At 43.5% G+C, this 23,164-nt stretch overlaps 2 protein-coding genes and 1 pseudogene across 3 annotated transcripts in view; 2 read left to right on the top strand and 1 right to left on the bottom strand.

Moving 5' to 3' along the window:
- The window catches only part of LOC117042654 (oocyte zinc finger protein XlCOF6-like), a 663,370-nt gene that overhangs the window by 566,455 nt on the left and 73,751 nt on the right, over positions 1 to 23,164 (bottom strand). The window lies entirely within an intron of this gene.
- Positions 6,736 to 16,070, top strand: LOC117042638 (zinc finger protein 709-like). 2 transcript variants are annotated; one of them, XM_033142205.1, is made up of 4 exons: positions 6,736 to 6,902; positions 7,978 to 8,358; positions 12,114 to 12,240; positions 13,539 to 16,070. In XM_033142205.1, exons 2-4 carry the CDS (start codon positions 7,993 to 7,995, stop codon positions 15,851 to 15,853), a joined length of 2,808 nt encoding a protein of 935 aa, XP_032998096.1. In that variant the 5' UTR covers positions 6,736 to 6,902; positions 7,978 to 7,992; the 3' UTR covers positions 15,854 to 16,070. The 2 variants fall into 2 exon arrangements, with proteins under 2 accessions (XP_032998096.1, XP_032998097.1); XM_033142206.1 differs by having other exon boundaries at positions 7,981 to 8,358.
- Positions 22,562 to 23,164, top strand: part of LOC117042424 — a 40,767-nt pseudogene continuing 40,164 nt past the window's right edge.

Genomic DNA, 23,164 nt, shown 5'->3' on the forward strand with positions numbered 1-23,164 from the left:
ATTGTATCTTACTGGCCCAGTGGTTTTTCCTACTTTCTTCAGTTTAAGCTGGAATTTTGCTATAAGAAGCTGATGATCTGAGCCACAGTCAGCTCCAGGTCTTGTTTTTGCTGAGTGTATAGAGCTTCTCCATCTTTGGCTGCAGAGAATATAATCAATCTGATTTCGATGTTGCCCATCTAGTGATGTCCATGTGTAGAGTCGTCTCTTGTGTTGTTGGAAAAGAGTGTTTGTGATGACCAGCTTGTTCTCTTGACAGAACTCTATTAGCCTTTGCCCTGCTTCATTTTGATCTCCAAGGCCAAACTTGCCAGTTGTTCCTTTTATCTCTTGACTCCCTACTTTAGCATTCCAATCCCCTATAATGAGAAGAACATCCTTCTTTGGTGTCATTTCTATAAGGTGTTGTAAGTCTTCATAGAATTGGTCAATTTCGGTTTCTTCAGCACTGGTAGTTGGTGCATAAACTTGGATTACTGTGATGTTAAAAGGACTGCCTTGGATTCGTATCGAGATCATTCTATCATTTTTGAAATTGCATCCCAGTACAGCTTTCGCCACTCTTTTGTTGACTATGAGGGCCACTCCATTTCTTTTACGGGATTCCTGCCCACAGTAGTAGATATGATAGTCATCCGAACTGAATTCGCCCATTCCTGTCCATTTTAGTTCACTGATGCCTAGGATGTCAATGTTTATTCTTGCCATCTCATTTTTTACCACATCCAGCTTACCAAGGTTCATGGTTCTTACATTCCAGGTTCCTATGCAATACTTTTCTTTACAGCATTGGACTTTCCTTTCGCTTCCAGGCATATCCGCAACTGAGCGTCCTTTCGGCTTTGGCCCAGCCGCTTCATCAGCTCTGGATCTACTTGTACTTGTTCTCCGCTCTTCCCCAGTAGCATGTTGGACGCCTTCCGACCTGAGGGGCTCATCTTCCAGTGTCATATCTTTTATATGCCTGTTGTCTTTGTCCATGGAGTTTTCTTGGCAGGGATACTGGAGCGGCTTGCCAGTTCCTTCTCCAGGTGGATCACGTTTGGTCCAAACTCTCCGCTATGACCTGTCCATCTTGACCTGTCCATAGCTTCCCTGAGTAATTCAAGCCCCTTCGCCACGACAAGGCAGTGATCCATGAAGGAGCTCCAAAATGTACCTTCAAATAATCATGATCTTATAAACATTTTACAGTTACCAGGTAGTGCCTAGGCTGAAATTTTAAACAGTCTGAGACACAGCAGAACAAGTGTCCAGGTTGGAGTTGGAAGTGGAACCACCTTCTGACTGATTGCTCGAGGAAAGAGGGATACAAAAATGTTGATTGTGAACGATTAAATACTGTGCATTAGGTCGTGTTGAATTTTTCATCTTTAAAAATCCTGATTTGAGGGGTGTTAAAAAGTTGTGGTATGATTAGGTAATTTGAAATATATTTTGGTTACTTGTAAATATTTAGGTTTTGCTTGGTAAATATCTATGTGAAAAGTTCCTACTTTTTAATTTTTTTAAATTTTTCTGTCATTTAAACGTATATGTTATTCCCAAATTTTCATGAAAACAGATGTTGATAAGTGCCTAAAATTGATTACAAGATATTGTAGTTCTGTTATATATGTATTGTAGTTATCTGTATTATTAATATTAATATTATTAATTATTAATATGTAATTATCTGTATTATTAATACTGGGTATGTTTAGTCTGGAGAAGAGAAGGTTAAGGGGTGATATGACAGCCATGTTCAAATATATCAAAGGATGTCATATAGAGGAGGGAGAAAGGTTGTTTTCTGCTGCTCCAGAGAAGCGGACACGGGGCAATGGATTCAAACTACAAGAAAGAAGATTCCACCTAAATATTAGGAAGAACTTCCAGACAGTAAGAGCTGTTCGACAGTGCAATTTGCTGCCAAGGAATGTGGTGGAGTCTCCTTCTTTGGAGGTCTTTAAGCGGAGGCTTGACAGCCATCTGTCAGGAATGCTTTGATGGTGTTTCCTGCTTGGCAGAGGGTTGGACTGGATGGCCCTTGTGGTCTCTTCCAACTCTAGGATTCTATGATTCTAATATTATACAATGGTATGCGATTTCTTTTTTGCTTTGTACAACCAGTGACAACTGCTTCACTATGACTACAAAGAAGAGAACAAGGCAGGGAACATTCACACATATGAGCAACCTTATTGGAAGTGGAAGAGACATGTTGCCTTCTGAATTACCAACTTTGCGAGACATGTTAAGATATGGACTGTTGCTGAGAGAACAAAGTAAGTGAGGATATGAGAAACTATCCAGCTGCCAGTGTTGCAAAAGACTTATAGCCTAAAGTACTTGAAAAATGGGAACGAGCAAACTGTTCTTTTGTTTTCCCTGTTGTGAATTCAAGAGTTACAGTATTAGCAAAGATTCAAGAAAGTTGAGAGCAAGCAGAAAACATATCTCTTGGAAGGGGCAAGTTAGATATTAAAGAAGCCTTTGCTTCAAAACTTGACAAGCTCTTTGACATTCTCAATTGCAAATGTGAAATCATTATGTGCTCTGAATTTGGCTGTGCTACAGATTGCACAAAAGAAGCTCACATTAATTGCACATGCTCTAAAGACAAGAAGATCCCAGTGAAAGAACTTGCTTTCATTAAAGGCCAGAGAAACAATATTGGTTCTATTGGACCACACCAAATTGGTTTGCCAGATTTTCCAGAACATAACAGACTGATAAAGAAGCAAAAGCGAGGAGAAGTTGAGAGAACAAGAATTGCTGATGCTGAATAGAAAAAGGAATGTTTGCAGACTTCTTCACTTCCATCACATGAAGAAAGTTCCTCCGGGGTTGGAAATGAAAAAGAATCTGATACAGAAGATGGAAGTGAATCAAATTATGATTTAGCAGCTCCTTCAACTTCTAATGGAGAGAAACAGTACAATACATTAGATATTCCTAATGTTGCTATGCAGTGCATCAGATACGGTGTTGGTCTTCGTGCCACAGCTGCAATTACCACCGCTGGATTTATTGATATTGGCTTGATCACTGAAGAGAATACGAAACTTGTTGTTGACCACAATAAAGTAAAGAGAGCACAGGAGAAATTGATGTCATCATTAGACAATGAATTTGAAGAAATTCAAATTCATTGTAAGGTGGCTTACAACAGCAAACAGACTTTGTCGCTTGTGAGTTTCCAAACATGGCCTAAAAGGCAAAAACCTCAATAATTTAAGGCTGATTGTAGAATACATTGTTGGTGTGTACTATCCGTGTTGGTTCAATATAAAAGTAAAACATTTGTGGATAGAAGGCCCATGTCATTTGTTGTTTCAATTGCAACAGCTTAGACTGCAAAACCAGGCTGCTGTTTTGCCGACTGTTAAGCGTTCAGCGTGGTATGCATTTAGTGAAATGTTAATTCAGACACTGCTGTGCTCAAATAATAAGGAAGAAAGGAGAGCTGGAATTCAAAAGATCATCGATTTGAGAGGTGGCAATGATGATATATTTGGAGACCTTTCAGTACGTCCAAGGAAGACACCTTCTATAAACACCTCTGCTTCAAACTTATTGGAGTTGATAGACTGGTTTGATGGAGTTTATGAACCTCCATTAACATGCAAAATGACCTTGACAGAAATAAAGGAATTTATTGACAAGCCTATGCAAGTTCCTCAGTGGCCTTGTCATGGTCAAGGGATTGAAAGATGTGTGAAACAAGTCATGGAGGCTGCAGAGAGGCCAAGAAGCAGGTCGTCTGCTTTTGTCAAGAAATGAATCAATACAGGACTTGATGAAACTTGTTATTAATTCCAATTAATGTTATTCTTTTTTTTAACTATAATAGGACGTTATAAGATAAAGTGATGATATGTTGTTACAGCTGGAAATAAAATTTCTTTATATTTTGCTTGTATAAAATGATTAAAAACTTTAACTTTGCTTCAAAATGCGAGTTTTTGGCTTTTTTTTAGTGTATTTCAAACAAATCTCAATTTACCAAGCTAAACATCAACCAATCATAAAAATAATTGCAGATTTGGATTCCTCATGTGCAATTACATATTTTTAGACCCCCTCATTGAGCAAATTCACAAAATAAAATTTTCCGTCCTTAAATGACACGCCCTACTGTGCATTGGCTTCCTTGTTATGTACAAAAAGATCCTCACTAAGGTACACAGATTACATGCAAAACATTAGTGGTGGTATTTGTGTGCCAGAGTCCAATGCAAAGAGACAAAACTTGCAATGGCAGTGGTTTTTGTAAGCAAACGTGAATGATTTCAACTCTTAGCTCTAACTAGCAAGAACTTTTTTACAAGTTCAATATACATGATGCACAACTGCAGCCAACCACAAAATTAAACACTGTTTAAAAAAAAAGTTAAAATAAAACACAGAACATACTTCATCTTTTATTTTGAAATTCCCTACTCCCTCTATACAAGAACCTTTGCTGAAGCACTTTCCACAAAAGCAGCAGTGAATTTTCTTAGAACATTTTACATATTCCTTCCCCACCCTCCCCCGGCAAAAAGCTAAATCACAGTGTAATTTATATTGTTCTGCTGTCATCTTTGGCTGGGGTTGGCCAGGAAGCCGGCAACTAGCAAATGGTTACAGTCCGACATTGCTAGTGCTCCTTTGGCCCCTTGGGTTGCAAACTTAGTACAGGAATGTTGCATTTAGTCATTGCAAAACCAGCAGGGAGAGTATGACAGCATTAACTTTCATAAACTTTTATAGACAAATGGAAAATCTACAAAAAACTAGCTATTAATATTACACAGCAATACACACTTTTATACTCTACACAAAACCAAAATTTTTGGTCTTAATGGCGAGTAGCAACTTCTGCTTGAGAATCTGTTTAGAAGAATACAGAGGGACATAAAGGCGAGAAATACAAGTGTTCGCTGTAGGAAGGTGTTGGTCATCTGGCGGCCTTATTGTGATGGATGGCATGGGCTGAAATCCTTCTTCGCTAGCGGGCAAGGATGGGCTAGACGTCCAGAAATAAACTAGATCTTGCCTTTGAAACCATATGAGGAAATAAAACATCTTTGCAATAGTTGGCTACAATATCATCAATTAGTAAATAGATTCAGACAGGATAAAAAGAAAGGATTTGAAAACAATACATCTAAATTGCACAGCGAGTTAATACAGCCTAAGAAAAAGAATATATCTAGAATGTACAGATTACTGTTAGAATGGGAATTGAAGGATGAAATCACTAAGGAGGTAATGATTAGATGGGCGAAAGATATTGGATATGCAATTGATTTTGATAGATGGGAGAGATTATGGAGAAGATTTTTTTTAATTGATTTTCATAATACCATTGACGACATACATACCAAAACAAACCCCACCAACAATCAGACATACAAACACACAAACTTATGATAAGATACATATTTTTTGTAGTCTTCATAATATGTTCTTCACAAATAAACTCAAAGTTTCCATAGACAAATAAAGACTAATAATAATAATAATAATAATATATTCTAATATTATCAAATTTCTTTTAACCATTCCTTTTTTTAAAAAGGAAAAGGTTACTAAGATTATATGTATAAAACTGACTTCCCTATACCACTCTCCACCAGCAATATTTCATTATAAAGAAAAGGCTGTATAGACACTGACACTTCTTCTATTAAGCTGGTTTACATGTATTCATTTTACAAGAGTTAATCCAACAAATACTCCACGTGTGTGTATCACATTCCTTTTTAACAACATTATTTTTAAATAACTTCCATCTATTCTTTAGTGACTTTGTTTTGTTCTGTTTTTCCAGTTTCCCTTTTTCTTCATATTTCACATCCTTATACTTATTCAAATATATTTATAAAAATGTAACATAAAACTAAAGTACTTTTTACTTTAGTTTAAGTATTTTACTTACACTAAAGAACACAATATCTTTCATCCTTTAAGGGTAATTCCAAGTCAAGTTTTTAAATCAGGTTTATCCTCCCCTACTAGTTCAGCCATACCTGTCCCGGTGATTTTTGCTCATATTGTATTGTGCTGGTCATTGGCTATAAACAATAAAATTTATAGATAGATTGAACTGTGAAAATAAATAATAAAATGATTTTTATTTTATTTTTTGGTCCTCACTCCAAAATGGTGTGTGTGTGTCTCCTTGTGCTTTTGATTATTATTTGGGGGTTGGGGGGGAGGTGTTTTGTTTTTTAAAGGTTTTTTTAAATCATTGGAATACCGTGTACACAATTTCAAGGTAACATTACACTTTATTTCCACTTTTTTCACGTGAGGCTCGAATCCACAACCCTGAACATTAAGCATCTCACACTCTACCTACTGAGCTCAGAGATTTGTGTATAGGGGACACAGAGGGTGGCATGTGAAGACCCCTAGAGAAGGTTGCCAAAAGCTTGTTCCCTGCTGCTCCAGAGTTAGGAATGGAACAGATCTTCTTCTTATCTGAAGAAGTGTGCATGCAGACGAAAACTCATACCAAGAACAAACTCAGTTGGTCTCTAAGGTGCTACTGGAAAGAATTTTTTATTTTGTTTAGATCTAATAGGGTTAATCTATTTCCCCTGACATTTAAGAGCAGAACCTCCAGGATCAGAAGCAGAGGGCTGCAAATACGAGGGCAGGGGGAGCAGCAGGGAGCTCTCGCTACCTGCACGATGCCTTCGCCTTGCAAGGGGGCGCATCCAGCCTTGCAGCCTCCCAGGGCCCAACCCACAGGCAGCGAGCTCCGATGCTCAGAGAGGCAGGAAACGGGGCCAGCCAGGGGGACTCGAGAGCGGCTGCACTTTCCTGTCCCCCCGCCGAGGAGAGCGGAGGAGCAGCGGCCAGTGGCCTGGCGAGTTTCCCCGGAGAGGAGCCGGATTCCGGTGCAGGGACGGAGCGAGGAGTCAGAGGTGCAGGAGGGGGGGCAGGAGGAGGAGAGCACGTGCCTCGCCTGGCAGGATCAGGCCCCAGTCCAGCCGGAGGCTGCAGGGCGCCCCCCAAATGGGCAGGAAGGGGAAGGGGCGCAGCTCGGGGGCAGGGTATCTGCAGGAGGGCACAGGGGCAAACATCTCTGGGTAATGCTGGCAAGGACCCTGCCTGAGACCCTGGCGAGCTGCTCCCTTCAGTCCTATAGAGTAGACGATGCTGAGCTGAAGGGGCACAATGAGGGGACCAAGGCAGAGGGATCATTTATCTCTGGATCAGGGCTTCTGTCCCATCTCAGCATTGTGCTGATTCGTGCTGATATTGGAATTTGAAAGATCTCTCTAAGGGCTCTTTAGGCATCTCTCTCTCTCTCTCTCTCTCTCTCTCTCTCTCTCTCTCTCCAGGACGGAGAGTTTCATCACATGATCAGAGCAGGAGATGGAAACAGCAGGGACTAGCAGGCCACATGAATTGGGTTGTTTGATTCTGTTGGTCAATATTCCTTTTGTTTGTTCCTTAGGCTGTGCAGACACCATACATTTAAAGCACGTGGCTTACACCAGAGAATCATGGGAACTGTAGTTTATTGCTACAGTTCTCAGCACCCTTAAGAACTTGAGTTTCTTGTGTGAAGTCATGTACTTGAATTGTTAGGTGGGTCTGTTGCAGCCTTAATCATGGACAAAGATCTGTTGTTGCCTTTCCAACATGCTGGAAGTTGCAGCCTGGATCAGCATTCCCTGGTCACTGAACATGCTCAGTCCTCTCACTGGGTTGTTTTTGGATTTCCCTACCACTGCCTTGGTCCTCCCACCCCCAAATATTATTTGTAGTTCTGTAAACCTTGGGGTTTCCCCAAGTCTTTGGATAACTTCCTCTCGTGCATGGGTGGGGGCGTTTGGGTGACATAGCGATTGTCATTCACAGCCTGAAAATCAGAAATAGAAAGAGTAATTATATACAGTATTTCAAAAACTGATTAACGGTTAAATGCTTTTGTTTTTATTCTTGAGTTTTATTCTACACTGGTATTTTACTTTGTGTTTATTTCCTTTCCAGCAGTGTAGTGTAAAAATGGAAGAGCAGGGGCCGAGAAGACCCATTCAAACTGAGAGACTGGAGTCCAAAGGAAAAAGATCTCCTGCAGGCAAAGTTGAGACCTTCAGGGATCTTCTGCCTTGTGCAGATTTATGTCAAATTAAGCAGGAGGAAGAGGAGGGGCAGCCGCAGCAGCACTGGGATACCCAGGATTTCCTGAAGACGATGCACCCTCCTCGTTCAAGCTGGGAAACCCCACAGGCTCCCAGTCCTCCCTACTCCGGGGATGGTGTCCTCCCGGCCTCCTTCAGGGGAGCTGCAGAAGTCAGTCAATGGCCCAGTGGGAGAGCACAGGGGACAGACCAGACCCTGCTCCCAGACACTGAGGGGGTTCCGGGAAACGTAAGTGCCCTGCTCTCACCTGGGTTTCCACCATCTGGAGGTCACAGGTCCAGTGCCTCTAGACATGGAGGTTCTGTTTAGCTATGGTGGTGAATATTCCTCCTCCCTGCACTTTCTCTCTAATCCACTTTGAAAATGCTTGTTAGACCAAACTTTACTATTCATGGGAGGTTTGCGATCATATCTCCTGATGTTCTTACTTTACCTAAGCAGCTGCAGGGGACTCTGAATTTCATCAGAGCAGAGGCTGTGTTGGAAGAGGTGTCCTTCCATCAACCCCCGTTTTCCTCATCTAAATTGCCTCCATTTCCAAAATGCTCTTTCCTTCCACTGAGGTAAAAATCTCAGCACATCTTGCAACCTGAGCAATCTCATGTGTAGTGCAAATAGAATAACACTGGCCTACCTTGTAAGGTTGTTGAAACATTGTTAAAGATAATGGCCAGGTTCAGATGACTGAATCGCGGCCTGAAAAGCGGGGTTACAAATAGGGACAGTTTTTAATGCATTCCTGCAGCAAAGTTACGCTGTAACCTATGTTGACCCAGGTTTACAACAAATATCTCTAGCCACCAGCACCGTCTCCTGGCCACCAGAAGCAGAATGCATCACTCCAGGAAGGATTCCAACCCAACCTTTAGTGAGAGAGGGCAAAAGAGACAACAACAACAAACTTTATTTATTTGCATAGCCCACAGGCAGTTGCATTAAAAAATAAATTACAGATACTGATAAAAACCATATATAACCAATAAAATGAGCTGAATCGGGATTCGGCACAATTAAAACAAGAATAAATGAGATCTTAATTATGAGGGGGCACTGTTATTCAGCTGGCAGCCCTCAATTTCATGGCCCTCTCAACAAATCTGGCTACCTTCTCCGTTGTCTGGGTATTCTGGTCTGCCAGGAGGAAAAACAGTATGTCCTCGGGTGAGCGGCCTGGAATGGCGAGTATAAGCGGCGTGATGATCTCTTCCCTCAAGTCTTTATATAAGGGGTAAGACAGGAGTACATGTGATACAGTCTCCACATTACCGACTCCACAGGGGCAGAGTCGATTCTGGAATGGTGTTTTTGAGAATCGGCCTTCAAGAACAGCGGAAGGTAGCATATCTAATCTGGCCAACGTAAAAGCTCGTCTATATTTTGGAATAGTTAAATTGGACAGGTATGCCGCCTGGGAGTCCAGGTAGGAGGGGGGAAGATGAATGTACCATGCACTGAATTTCTTAATGATGGCCAGGTTATTTTGCTGTTCGATATTCTTCAGGCGCTGTTTTATGAGGCTTTTTGCCTTGAATAGGCCCATTGTAAGTAAATGCTGTGCATGCAGGCCACACGAGAGGAGTTTTTGGTGTACAGCCTTTTCCCATGAACTTTTGTGTACATCCCGTGTGACTAGATGCAATAGCCCAGATGGATTTAGATTTAGACGGAGCCAGTAATTTAATGTTCTTTGCCAAGTCCGTGTTTCAACAGATGGAAGGCTGGCCTCAAGACGTAGAGCCGCATTTGGTGCGCATGGTGGAACGGCAAAGATCTGTCTTAGAAATTTTGATTGGACCTTTTCCAGGATGCTACACTGATTCCCCGTCCAAATTGGAGCCCCGTAGAGTAATTGTGCCAGAGGTTTTGCTTGGAATACCTCTAAGGCTGCTGGGATATACCTGCCTCCCTTTGTATAGAAAAAGCGCGACAGAATCTTAGCGCTTTGGGATGCTTTTTCACTGGCATATTTTTGATGTGCCACCCACGACCCTGTTGACTGGAAGACGATTCCCAGGTATTTGAAGACCTTGACCTGCTCTATTATCTGATCATCCATTGCCCATCTGTGTGTTCTGTGTCTCCTAGCAAACACCATAACCTTAGTTTTCTGGCAGTTCACCACCAATTGTTCTCTCCTGCAGTAAGCCGAAAATTCCCTCATCAGTCTTTTGAGGCCAATTTTAGTTCGTGAAAGGAGAACCGCGTCATCCGCGTACAGGAGCACTGAAATTGGTTTTTCAGCCAATTTGGGGGCATGGAACTCCGGGGCTGTTAGGCAGTTGATGTATAAATTAAATAGGGCCGGGGCTAAAATGCAGCCTTGTTTGACCCCTTTGGTGGCTGTAATAGGGCCGATGAGTTGCCCATTAAGTGATGTTCTTACATAAAGCTTGGTATCTTTGTAAAGGCAATTTATCAATCCCAATAGTCTTTTATCAATGCTAGTTGCATTCAGTTTGGCCCAAAGTCTGACTCGTGAAATTGAGTCGAAGGCCGCCCTCAGGTCTATGAAGGCCGCGTATAGCACCCCACGTGTTTTTTTGACATATTTATTGATGAGGTGTGCGAATACAAAGCAGTGGTCTATTGTCGTTCTGCCCTGTCTAAACCCGGCTTGCTCCTCTGCCAGAATTGCCTCAGATTCCACCCAGTTAATTAATTAAATGTAAAGGTGTTTGGCATATAAATTTGCTGGGTATAGGGAGGAGACTGATGGGCCTATAGCTCGCCGGGTCCGACATGGGTCCTTTCTTATAGATTGGGATGATTATCGCCTCTGCCCAGCAGTCAGGGATTATGCCTGTAGGGTCGATGTAGGAGAACATTCTTGCCAATGGGGGGCCCACCAGCCTATATTTGTCTTCAGGGGTTCTGCAGGTATATAGTCTATGCCCGGAGCTTTGTTGTTCTTAAGTTGTGCAATTAGTTTCGCTACCTGCTCTGCAGAGACTGGATGCCAAGATGGTAAGTCCCCTGGCTGAGCACCTATCTCTTTTTGTTGGGATTCCTCATCCTGATACAGAGTTTGAAAATATCTCATCCACTCCTGTGGTTCGACCGTGCATATGGGCCCATTGCGCTCCTGATCCAAGAGGCCCGAGATAGTGCGCCAAAAACAGGTGGTATCTTTCTCGTTTGAAGCCTTCACTAAGCAACCCCAGGCCGTTCTCTCGGCTTTTTGTTTTTTTCTCTTTAGTGTTTGTTTGTAGTTTTGTCTTAAAGAGACGTATGCCGTAAATAGAGAGGGTGCTCCGGAGTTTCTATATTTGCGGTATGTTAGTCTCAGTAGTTTCCTTGCTTGTCTACACTCCGCGTCAAACCACCTCGCTGAGTCAAGGGGAAAAGAGAAGGACTCTGCATAGGTAGCTTCACAAATTTACCAGCTGTCCTGCACTGGCAGCAAGGCTAACAAACAGGGGAACTGGGGATGTGCTAGTCCCATATCTCCCTGCATCTCCCTGCTAATCGAATTGTCCCAGCTTACCTCATGATTGGACTGGCCCTGATTGTGAACTGTGATGAAACCACACAGTCTCTTATGAGCCATAACCAGGAAACTTTCCATTTTGCCCAAACCAGGAAACTACAGGTTTCAGGTTTGGAACAAGCCGGGATATTAAGCTAACTTCAAACGGTGTTTGGTCAAAAAAGGAAACTCTGGTTAATTAGTGGCTTTGTGGTTTTACTGTTCCCAATGCAAAGGGGCTATGCAGTCAGATGAAAGGCTTCCTCATATCCCTCCTCATTGAGTCGAGACACAATAGTTCAGAATGGGCCAACAAATGTGAAGTATTCTGAATACTCTTAACAGGGCAGCCCTGCGGAGGCCTACTTGGAAGCAAGCCACATTGAGTTCAGTGGGACTTACTTCCAGGGAAGCATGTATAGGATGGCAGCCTACAGTTCTGCAACCCAGAGTCTCTGCCAGGCAGCTTCTCAGGCTTTTCCGGATGTCCTAATCTGCATCCTGATCTCTGTTCCAGGAATCGCGGCCTGTGGAAGATGTGGTTATTAAGTCCCCAAAGTCTGAGGAGGATCCCTTGGACACAGAAAACATCCACCTCTCTGCAAAGGCTGAGGGAGAGAGTGAAGAAGAGGCCAGGTTTCGGGGTAAGGGTTTGGGGTCTAACAACTTCCAGAAGGCATCAAATTGGAGAAGGATGCTGTGGGAGGAAAGCCCAATGATCAGCCCCTAGGCAGAAAACTTCTCTTGGAAACAAGGTAGATGCAACATTAAATACATGGAGACAGGAGAGGGAGAACCATTACATCTAGGAAGCTGACATGCTTTCTGTGATGGAGTGATTGACACAGCACAGTACTGAATGCCTCCTATAGTATTCTTCCCCATGACGTTTTGCGTGCCATGGGTATACACAGAAGCACTGAATCTTTAATCATGTCTTGTGTGGAGGGAGGGCCAGGAAGAAGGAGGATAAGTGAACTGTGTAAACTTGCCAATCTAACATATTGGGGTTGTGTATGAGAGCGAGTGAATGGGATAATAATTTATAGCACCGCTGTAATTTTGTCCGTATCAAAGTTCAATGGAGATAGTGTGGTATAAACTTGGTACAAATTTCAAAATAAGTACACAAAGCCAACAAAGGGACTCAAAAGTTGATAGTGGCACCAGCTTTCCTGGTCAAGAATCCACTTTGTCAGACTGCAGCCCACAAAAGCTTATGCCATAATGCGTTTATCAGCCTATAAGGGCTGCTAAAGATAAATAAACAGAAGCATAGTTATTCTATGGACTTCCATCCTACAGGAGACAGTGACGGCCAGCAACTTGGATAGCTTGGAAAAAAAGGATATAAACTGATGTCTGTGCTCTGCCTCTAGCGGTCCTAGGCAATAATGCTTCTTAATACTAGTTCCTGGAAAGCACAGGAGGGCAGAGAGGACTCTTGTGCTGAAATACTGCTTGCTGGTTTTGCAGAAGCATCTGTTTGGCCTCTGTGAGAACAGGATGCTGGGCTAGGTGGGCCTTGGCCCAATCCAGCAGGCTCTTCTTATGTTCTAACATATTGCAATATTTTTACAGTTACATGTGGCATAATAACACTTAAGTTTTACTTATTACTCAGATGAGAGGCTTCTACTCGAGTCTGAGATCATTCCCCCACTTGAAAAAGAAAAAATATAGAGATGTGTCTAATAAGCCAATTCCACCATACATCTGTATTATAAAATGGTGCTGCTTTATTATGTGAATGGAGTAATCGTGTTGCTCTTCCCATTATCTCATCTACTTTCCAAAAAAACTTGGAAAATAGAGAGGACAGTGGAGAATGGAGACAGTGTTACAATAAGAGAAGGTGCAGATTGGGATTGAGGGGTGTTCAGTTCCTTTTTTGTCTTTCTTGAAAATCTAACAGGATTCTGTCCCCCCCCCTCCCAAACAGGTCAGAATTCTTTGGAGCCATCTGTGAATTCATTGGGAAGAACAAAGAAACCGTTTAAATGCATGGAATGTGGGACGTGCTTTAGTCAAAGTGGAAGACTGAGGATACACCAACGAACTCACACAGGGGAGAAACCATTTAAATGTACTGAATGTGGAAAGAACTTCAGTGCAAGTGGATCACTTAGAGTACACCAACGAACTCACACAGGGGAGAAACCATTTAAATGTATTGAATGTGGTAAGAGCTTTAGTCAAAGTGGAGCACTAAGAGTACACCAACGAACTCACACAGGTGAGAAACCATTTAAATGTATGGAATGTGGAAAGAGATTCAGTCAATATGGGCAGCTTAGAATACATCAACAAACTCACACAGGGGAGAAACCATTTAAATGTATTGAATGTGGAAAGAGCTTCAGTGAAAGTAGAGCACTTAGACTACATCAACGAACTCACACAGGGGAGAAACCATTCAAATGTATGCAGTGTGGAAAGAGCTTCAGCAATAGTGGATCACTTAGAATACATCAACGAACTCACACAGGGGAGAAACCATTTGAATGTATGCAGTGTGGAAAGAGCTTCAGGAGAAGTGGAGCACTTAGAGTACACCAACGAACTCACACAGGGGAGAAACCATTTAAATGTATGGAATGTGGAAAGAGATTCAGTAAAAATGAAACTCTTATAATACATAAACGAACCCACACAGGGGAGAAACCATTTAAATGTATGGAATGTGGAAAGAGCTTCAGTGAAAGTAGAGCACTTGGAATGCATCAAAAAACTCACACAGGGGAGAAGCCATTTAAATGTATTGAATGTGGAAAGAGCTTCAGCAATAGTGGATCACTTAGAATACATCAACGAAGTCACACGGGGGAGAAACCATTTGAATGTATGCAGTGTGGAAAGAGCTTCAGGAAACGTGGAACACTTACAATACATCAACGAATTCACACAGGGGAGAAACCATTTAAATGTATTGAATGTGGTAAGAGCTTCAGTGAAAGTGGGGCACTTAGAATACATCAACGAACTCACACGGGGGAGAAACCATTTAAATGTATTGAATGTGGTAAGAGCTTCAGTCAAAGTGGAAACCTTAGAACACACCAACGAACTCACACAGGGGAGAAACCATTTAAATGTATTGAATCTGGAAAGAGCTTTAATCAAAGTGGAGACCTTAGAATACACCAGCGAACTCACACAGGGGAGAAACCATTTAAATGTATGGAATGTGGAAAGAGCTTCAGTCGATATGGGCACCTTAGAAAACATCAAGAAACTCATACAGGGGAAAAACCATTTGAATGTATGCAGTGTGGAAAGAGTTTCAGTGAAGGTGGAGCACTTAGAATACATCAACGAACTCACACGGGAGAGAAACCATTTGAATGTATGGAATGTGATAAGAGCTTCAGTAATAATGAAGCACTTAGAATACATCAACGAACTCACACCGGGGAGAAACCATTCAAATGTATTGAATGTGGTAAGAGCTTCCGTGAAAGTAGAACACTTAGAATACATCAACGAACTCACACAGGGGAGAAACCATTTGAATGTATTGAATGTGGTAAGAGCTTCCGTGAAAGTAGAACACTTAGAATACATCAACGAACTCACACAGGGGACAAACCATTTGAATGTATGCAGTGTGGGAAATGCTTCAATGAAAGTAGAACACTTAGGATACATCAACGAAATCACACGGGAGAGAAACCATTTGAATGTATTGAATGTGGTAAGAGCTTCAGTGGAAGTGGATCACTTACAATACATCAACGAATTCACACAGGGGAGAAACCATTTGCATGTATTGAATGTGGAAAGAGCTTCAGTGATAGTGGAACACTTAGAAAACATCAACGAACTCACACAGGAGAGAAACCATTTGAATGTATTGAATGTGGAAAGAGCTTCAGTCATAGTGGAGCCCTTAGAGTACATCAACGAACTCACACCGGGGAGAAACCATTTGAATGTATGCAGTGTGGAAAGAGCTTCAGGAATAGTGGAACACTTAGAAGACATCAACGAATTCACACGGGTGAGAAGCCATTTAAATGTATTGAATGTGGAAAGAGCTTCAGTGCAAGTGGAGCACTTAGAAGACATCAACAAACTCACACGGGGGAGAAACCATTTAAATGTATGGAATGTGGAAAGAGATTCAGTAAAAATGAAACTCTTATAATACATCAACGAACTCACACAGGGGAGAAACCATTTAAATGTATGGAATGTGGAAAGAGCTTCAGTCAAAATGGACACCTTAGAAGACATCAGCTAACACACACACGATGAAAATGTGGAAACGGCTTCAGAGGAAGTGGAGACAGTAATGTTGTTGTTGTTTAGTCGTTAAGTTGTGTCCGACTCTTTGTGACCCCATGGACTAGAGCACGTCAGGCACTCCTGTCTTCCACTGCCTCCCGCAGTTTGGTGAGACTTATGTTGGTATCTTCAAGAACAGTGTCCAACCATCTCGTCCTCTGTCGTCCCCTTCTCCTTGTGCCCTCAATCTTTTCCACCATTAGGGTCTTTTCCAGGGGGTCTTTTCTTCTCATGAGGTGGCCAAAGTATTGGACCCTCAGCTTCAGGATGACCTTCCAGTGAGCACTCAGGGCTGATTTCCTTCAGAATGGATAGGTTTGATCTTCTTGCAGTCCACGGGACTCTCAAGAGTCTCCTCCAGCTCCATAATTCAAAAGCATCAATTCTTCGGCGAACAGCCTTTTTTATGGTCCAGCTCTCACTTCCATACATCACTACTGGGAAAACCATAGTTTAACTATACGGACCTTTGTCGGCAAGGTGATGTCTTTGCTTTTTAAGATGCTGTCTAGGTTTGTCATTGCTTTTCTCCCAAGAAGCAGGTGTCTTTTAATTTTTGACTGCTGTCACCATCTGAAGTGATCATGGAACCCAAGAAAGTAAAATCACTCACTGCCTCCATTTCTTCCCCTTCTATTTGCCAGGAGGTGATGGGACCTTAATATTCATTATCAAATTCACACGGGGGGGGGGAGAGCATATAAATGTATGGAGTGTTCCACTCAGGGTTAACTTACATCCAGAAACTCATAAAGGGGGAAATCAGTTGTAAATGCCTGAAAGACGCGAGATGTTTCGGTGTTTGTACATAAATTTGTATGCACATATACATGTATTAAAATTAATGAATGTCACATATACTAAATGTACAAAATAAGTGGCAAGTTGTTGCTAGATAAACAAGGGGAGAAGTTTTGATGTCCGCCCTTAACTTCCAAAATGATGGGCTGCCCTTGTCTTGTGGTTCGGCATTCCAGGCGCTCATTACTTGAACTTTGCATAATCTATTGAAGACCTTTTTACTAATAGCATTTCCCTGCTGAATGAAAAGGTCTGTGTTGAATGTTCATTTGAGATTCCTCTTAAAACTCATATTCTATTTTCTGTGCTCTTGTGCACCTGTTTTGAGCTGTTTTTATTAAATATTTTCTGCATTGGCTTTTGACCTGTGGAAGGTAACTAGTAAGGGTGTTTTTGTGTTTCTTAGTTCGAAGAAATGTTTTAAAGGAATGTGTGAAAGAATTAGAGCTAGGGGAGATTAGTGAAAGGAATTGAGGAGTGGGAGACAGATTTGTTGTGAATGTGGGAGGTGGAGAGGGAGAGAAGAAAATGCTCAGTTATTTTGTCAGGGCTGTGGCTAAAGGTCCAGCTTTTCTGGGAGTTGTAGTCTCAGGATGTCCAATTGTAATTGGCTGAGGAGGCTCAGAAACTTCTGAGAGGTTCCTCCCAGGACTACAGTTCCCAGAGTTTGTGGGAAGTGAAGATGACTGTTAAGTCTCTGGACAGAGGTCGGCAACCTAACTTAGGTTCTGTATCCGGCCCACGGACAGTCCAGAAATCGCCTCATGGTTCTGATTCATATCGTTCGAGCTGCGCCATTTTTTTCTCTCTCTTCCTGACGGCAGCGCCTCCTCCCTCCCTCCTCCTGACTTCTGGCTTCTCCCCCCGGCCTGCAGAGGAAGGGGGCTAGCCTTTGATTGGTGCCAGCAGTATTGTTTCTCTCTGATTGGTTGCAGCTTTCTTTCCTCCTCCTTCCCTCCTCCTAGAGCCAAGAGGAATGGGCCTGGGCTTTGTTTGTGCCAACTCTATGGCCACCATTTAAGGCAACCCCTCTCCGTCCCTCCCCTCACTCGCTGCTCCTTCTGCCGCCGCAGCAAGTGGTTCCGTTTTGAGACACCCTCCCAGGGTTCTGGGGTGTATGAAGCCTTGTTTCCCTGTTTTGAACTTCACTCCCAAACACGTCTCCCCATCCAATATGGGAGAACAGAGAACACACGTTGTTCTGCAGAAGGAACCGCTCGCTGCAGAAGGACACGTGTTCTCCGCTTTAAAAACTGGGAAACAAGGCTTCGCACACCCCAGAACCTTGGAAGGGTGTCCCAGAATGGAACAGATATGCTGCGGTGCAGAACTGAGATCTTTGGAACTTTATTATTGTTTTTCAATGGAATCTTTGGATTCTGTAGTAACGAGAGAGTGCGCATGCGCACGCGTCCTCCGTCCTGCGGCAAGGTTTGAGGGACAGTGATCTCACCCTCTACTTTAAACGGTTGCTAGCTCCTGTCTCTGGATGTGCAAAAAAGTATTTGGAAGTGTTTGTTGTCATTCTTGGGGGCCATGCTATTTGGCAACCCTCTCTTTTTCAAGAACTAACTTCAGGGCTATGAGAGGCTAAGGAAAAGCCTTTTGTTTATTTTTAATAAAAAACAACTTCAGAATGTGACAAATGACAGGCCTCCACCTGTTGCTGCTGCAGAGGGGGTCATGGATCTCTGCCCCAAATGTCTGCCTTGATGGTAGCAGGATGGGAGAAGTCAAATGCCCAGAATCAAAAAGGAAAAGTATTTTCTGCATCTTTCTTGAATGAAATGGATATGTCTGAAACCTCAGACAAAGTTCATGTTGACAGCATCGAAGCTGTTGTTCATTAACCAATTAATGTCATATTTATCACTGCTGATGAAAAGAGTCTACCCTTCAGAGAAACAAGGTGGTATTTCATACAATATAATGATGTCCTAAAGAAACACTTCATCAGATATATTTGCCTTCTGGAAGGTGGGGCAAGATGCTGAGGGAATCTGTATTATATCTGGAGAAAGGAAGGGGGGGAAGGGAGCTCAGTGCACCCAGAAGACACCAGTGGTTGGTTAGAGTTGCGTCTATAAAAACCCTTTGCCTTTCCATAAAGAAATGGGGAGGAATGATGAGCTGTCTAGAAGGAAAGGTAACCTGGGAACTAGAAAAGACTAGTATAGGGAGGCAGGTGAACATTACAGCTCAACTCCCATGTTATGCTCTCCAGTAGCTATTCACTCAGCTGGGGCTATTTTCATTCTGTTCTTAGGGTGTCCTTAGGGTGTTTTACGTTTCCTTTTCCCCATCCTTGCGCTCCTGACAATAATCAAACCTCCATGCCAATGCTTTTAGCCTCAGAAAAGGAGCTTCCCTTGGTGTCAAGGGAGGGGTCCAAGGGAGCATCTGGAGCCCTGCCATTCCTTCTGTCCCTGGCCCCTTCCCCTCCTCTCTTGACCATCCCAGGGCCACTCTTGACCCCATAGCAGGAGACGGGATCTGTCTGTGATGGTCCATGTCCTTGCTGGTTGAAGGACCACTTCTAGTTTCCTGGAGCTCCATCCTTATTTCTCATGCAAGGTGGAGTCATGAAGCAGGTGAAGGCTGAGAACACCTGAGGGCGACACAGAGAGGGGCGTGGATTCTGCTTAACATTTCCTGTCTGGATCAAAGTCCCTGCACCAAAAGTGGTAGTGTGAGGGCACAATCAGTTTTATGGAGCTGCGTTGAAAGGCATTGCTTCGTGACACTAAGAGCCCCTGCTCAATAAACAGTTAACCATTAAGAGAATTTAAACTACATACACTGAAGGGGGTAGTGGTGTGTTGGGCCCAAGATCTTGGATATAATATTCACATGAATAAGAGAGAGAAACCTGGAAGGAGGCATAAAGTTTACAGCATGCTGTAGTCTCATAGAAAATATCATGAAGATGCTATACAGATGGCATCTTACCCCGACCAAATTGCCCTAAATGTATAAATATAGATCCGAAATGTGCTGGAGATGTAAAATTGGTAAAGGCTCGTATATGCATATGTGGTGGGAATGTAAGAGAATTTGGGGAGAAAATATATAATAAATTTAAAAAATATATTAAAATTCCCATTCATAAAGAGACCAGAAGAGACCAGAAGCCTTCATTTTAGAAATAGTCAGAAATTTTAAAAAATGCAGGCCCCTCTTCATGTATGCAACAACAGCAGCCAGAATTTTGGTAGCGAAGAACTGGAAAAGCAAAAAGTCTCCCACAAAAACCGAATGGCAGGTTAAAACGATAGAATACTTATAATTGGCAAGTATGACAAGGGGGAGTTCGAGGGCAATCGAAGCAGAAGGTTAATAAAGAATGGATAATGTTTAAAGAGTATTTTAAAAATTATTGTGATAACAAAAATCTCCTGGCAGATCTTGATCCCAGAACGTCCCACTTCTCAATAGCAGAAGGGTGTCCAAACTTTTTTCAAAGAGGGCCAGATTGGATGTGTGAGGGCCGACCATTTTATTGAGCTTTTTTTAGGATTGAAGTTGTTGTGCAGGCAGAACAGAGAGGACCAAGCAGAAAATGGTGAACAGGAATGGGACGTTAACAGAGAGTGGCAGCGAGAAACTAATGCTGGGCAGAAGACAGCAGAGGGCACCTGTGCGAACCGATCAGTGGGACGGATAAAGAGCAGGGCGCCTGTGCGAGAAGAGCACTAGCCAGATGACAGGAACAGTCCACTGCTAACCGGGTCCTAGAGCCAGACAATGGATGCCAGCATGCAACGGTAGGCGGGTGGGTAGGCTATCCACAGGGAGGGGTGGCTAATACCCTAGAGGACAGGATCACACTTCAAGATGACCTTAACAGATTAGAGAACTGGGCCAAAGCAAACAAGATGAATTTTAACAGGGATATATGTAAAGTACTACACTTGGGCAAAAGAAATGAAAGACACATATACAGGATGGGTGACACCTGGCTTGAGAGCAGTACATGTGAAAAGGATCTAGGAGTCTTTGTAGACCATAAACTTGACATGAGTCAACAGTGTGATGCAGCAGCTAAAAAAGCCAATGCAATTCTGGGCTGCGTCAATATGAGTATAGCATCTAGATCAAGGGAAGTAATAGTACCACTGTATTCCGCTCTGGTCAGACCTCACCTGGAATACTGTGTCCAGTTCTGGGCACCACAGTTCAAGAAGGATACTGACAAGCTGGAACATGTCCAGAGGAGGGCAACCAAAATGGTCAAAGGCCTGGAAACGATGCCTTATGAGGAACGGCTTAGGGATCTGGGTATGTTTAGCCTGGAGAAGAGAAGGTAAAGGGGTGATATGATAGCCATGTTCAAATACTGGTATATAAAAGGATGACATATAGAGGGAGAAAGGTTGTTTTCTGCTGCTCCAGAGAAGCGGACACGGGGCAATGGATTCAAACTACAAGAAAGATTTCACCTAAACATTAGGAAGAACTTCCTGACAGTAAGAGCTTTTTGACAGTGGAATTTGGTGCCAAGGAGTGTGGTGGAGTCTCCTCCTTTGGAGACCTTTAAGCGGAGGCTTGACAGCCATCTGTCAGGAATGCTTTGATGGTGTTTCCTGCTTGGCAGGGGGTTGGACTGGATGGCCCTTGTGGTCTCTTCCAACTCTATGATTCTAACCATAAACAGACCTTCCTTTGGGGCCAGATGAAACTTTCTATCAGGCCAGATTAGGCCCCCGGCCGGACTTTGGACATGCCTGCCTTAGGTCATCCCTATTTTCATTGGAGAATTGCTGGAGGGTCAAGAGTTATCCGAGCCATCTGAAGGCAATCCTGTATAGGGAAGTTTTTTAATGTTTAACATTTTACTATTTTTTATATATGTTGGAAGCTGTGCAGAGTGCTAGGGCAACCTAATAAGATGTGTGGGTAATAAATAGTAAAATTTTCATTCTAAAATGGGATGTCCCTATTTTCATGAGATAAATATTTGTGGGTATGGAAAGATACCCGTTGCTCGGTCCCAGCTCCTGCCCACCTAGCAGTTCGAAAGCACAGCAAAGTGCAAATAGATAAATAGGTACCGCTCCAGCGGGAAGGTAAATGGTGTTTCTGTGCGCTGCTCTGGTTCGCCAGAAGCGGCTTTGTAAATTGTCATGCTGGCCACATGACCGGAAGCTGTACGCCGACTCCCTCGGCCAGTAATGCAAGATTAGCGCCACAACCCCAGAGTCGGACACGACTGGATCTAATGGTCAGGGGTCCCTTTACCTTTACCTTATGGAAAGATAAGAGGCATTCAGGCCCTTTTCTCCAGGAGGTTGCCATCGTTCCAGCTTCCTGAAATGGTATTTCAGGAATTTTTCATGTTGAGGATTTAGAAACCAGTGACTGCACACCAGATCACAAGGAGACTTATTAGTAGAACATACTGGATAGCTTATATGATGCAATATATATTCCAATGATGTGATAAATTTTGAGAAACAGCTTTCTAAACAAAACTCACTTATTACAGAAGACACAGAAATGGTATAGAAATGGGAGGTTTTCTGGGGGGGTGTTAACCATTGGAATATTGTGTACACCATTTCAAGGTAACATCACACTTTTTCTCACATGGGTCTCGAACCCACAACCCTGAAATTAAGCATCTCACGGAGGCTCTACGACAGCTCAGCGATTTGTGTACACGGAGACACAGCTGGTGGCGTGTGAAGACCCCTAGAAAAGGGTGGCAAAAGCTTGTTCCCAGCTGCTCCAGAGCTAGGAGTGGCTGACCAAATCTGAAAGGGTTTATCAATTTGCCCCGACAGTTAAGAGCAGAACCTCCAGGATCAGAAGCAGAGGGCTGCAAATACGAGGGCAGGGGGAGCAGCAGGGAGATCTCGCGGGATGCACGATGCCTTCGCCTTGCAAGGGGGCGCATCCAGCCTTGCAGCCTCCCAGGGCCCAACCCACAGCCAGCGAGCTCCGATGCTCAGAGAGGCAGGAAACGGGGCCAGCCAGGGGGACTCGAGAGCGGCTGCACTTTCCTGTCCCCCCGCCGAGGAGAGCGGAGGAGCAGCGGGCAGTGGCCTGGCGAGTTTCCCCGGAGAAGAGCCGGATTCCGGTGCAGGGACGGAGCGAGGAGTCAGAGGTGCAAAAGCGGGGGGGGGGGCAGGAGGACGGAGCAAGGGGGAGGAGGAGGAGGAGAGCACGAGCCTGGCAGGATCAGGCCCCGAGTCCAGCCGGAGGCTGCAGGGCGCCCCCCAACCGGGCAGGAAGGGGAAGGGGCTCAGCTCGGGGGCACGGCACCTGCAGGAGGGCACAGGGGCAAATCCTGGCATCTGTGGGTCACACTGGCACAGACCCTGCCTGAGACCCTGGAGAGCTGCTCCGTTTAGACCAGGTTTCCTCAAACATGGCCCTCTAGATGTTTTTGGCATACAACTCCCATGATCCCTAGCTTGCAGGACCAGTGGTCAGGCATGATGGGAATTGTAGTCTCAAAACATCTGGAGGGCCGAGTTT

The sequence above is a fragment of the Lacerta agilis genome, chromosome 2 (genome assembly GCF_009819535.1).
Source record: "Lacerta agilis isolate rLacAgi1 chromosome 2, rLacAgi1.pri, whole genome shotgun sequence".
NCBI classification, from domain to species: Eukaryota; Metazoa; Chordata; class Lepidosauria; order Squamata; family Lacertidae; genus Lacerta; species Lacerta agilis.

Bases quoted from the DNA above. Each gene is read 5' to 3' on its own strand.
- LOC117042638 (XM_033142205.1), top strand. From the start codon at position 7,993: ATGGAAGAGCAGGGGCCGAGAAGACCCATTCAAACTGAGAGACTGGAG. The intron at 8,359-12,113 runs GTAAGTGCCCTG...TCTCTGTTCCAG, and splicing joins CTGAGGGGGTTCCGGGAAAC to GAATCGCGGCCTGTGGAAGA. The intron at 12,241-13,538 runs GTAAGGGTTTGG...CCTCCCAAACAG, and splicing joins AGAAGAGGCCAGGTTTCGGG to GTCAGAATTCTTTGGAGCCA.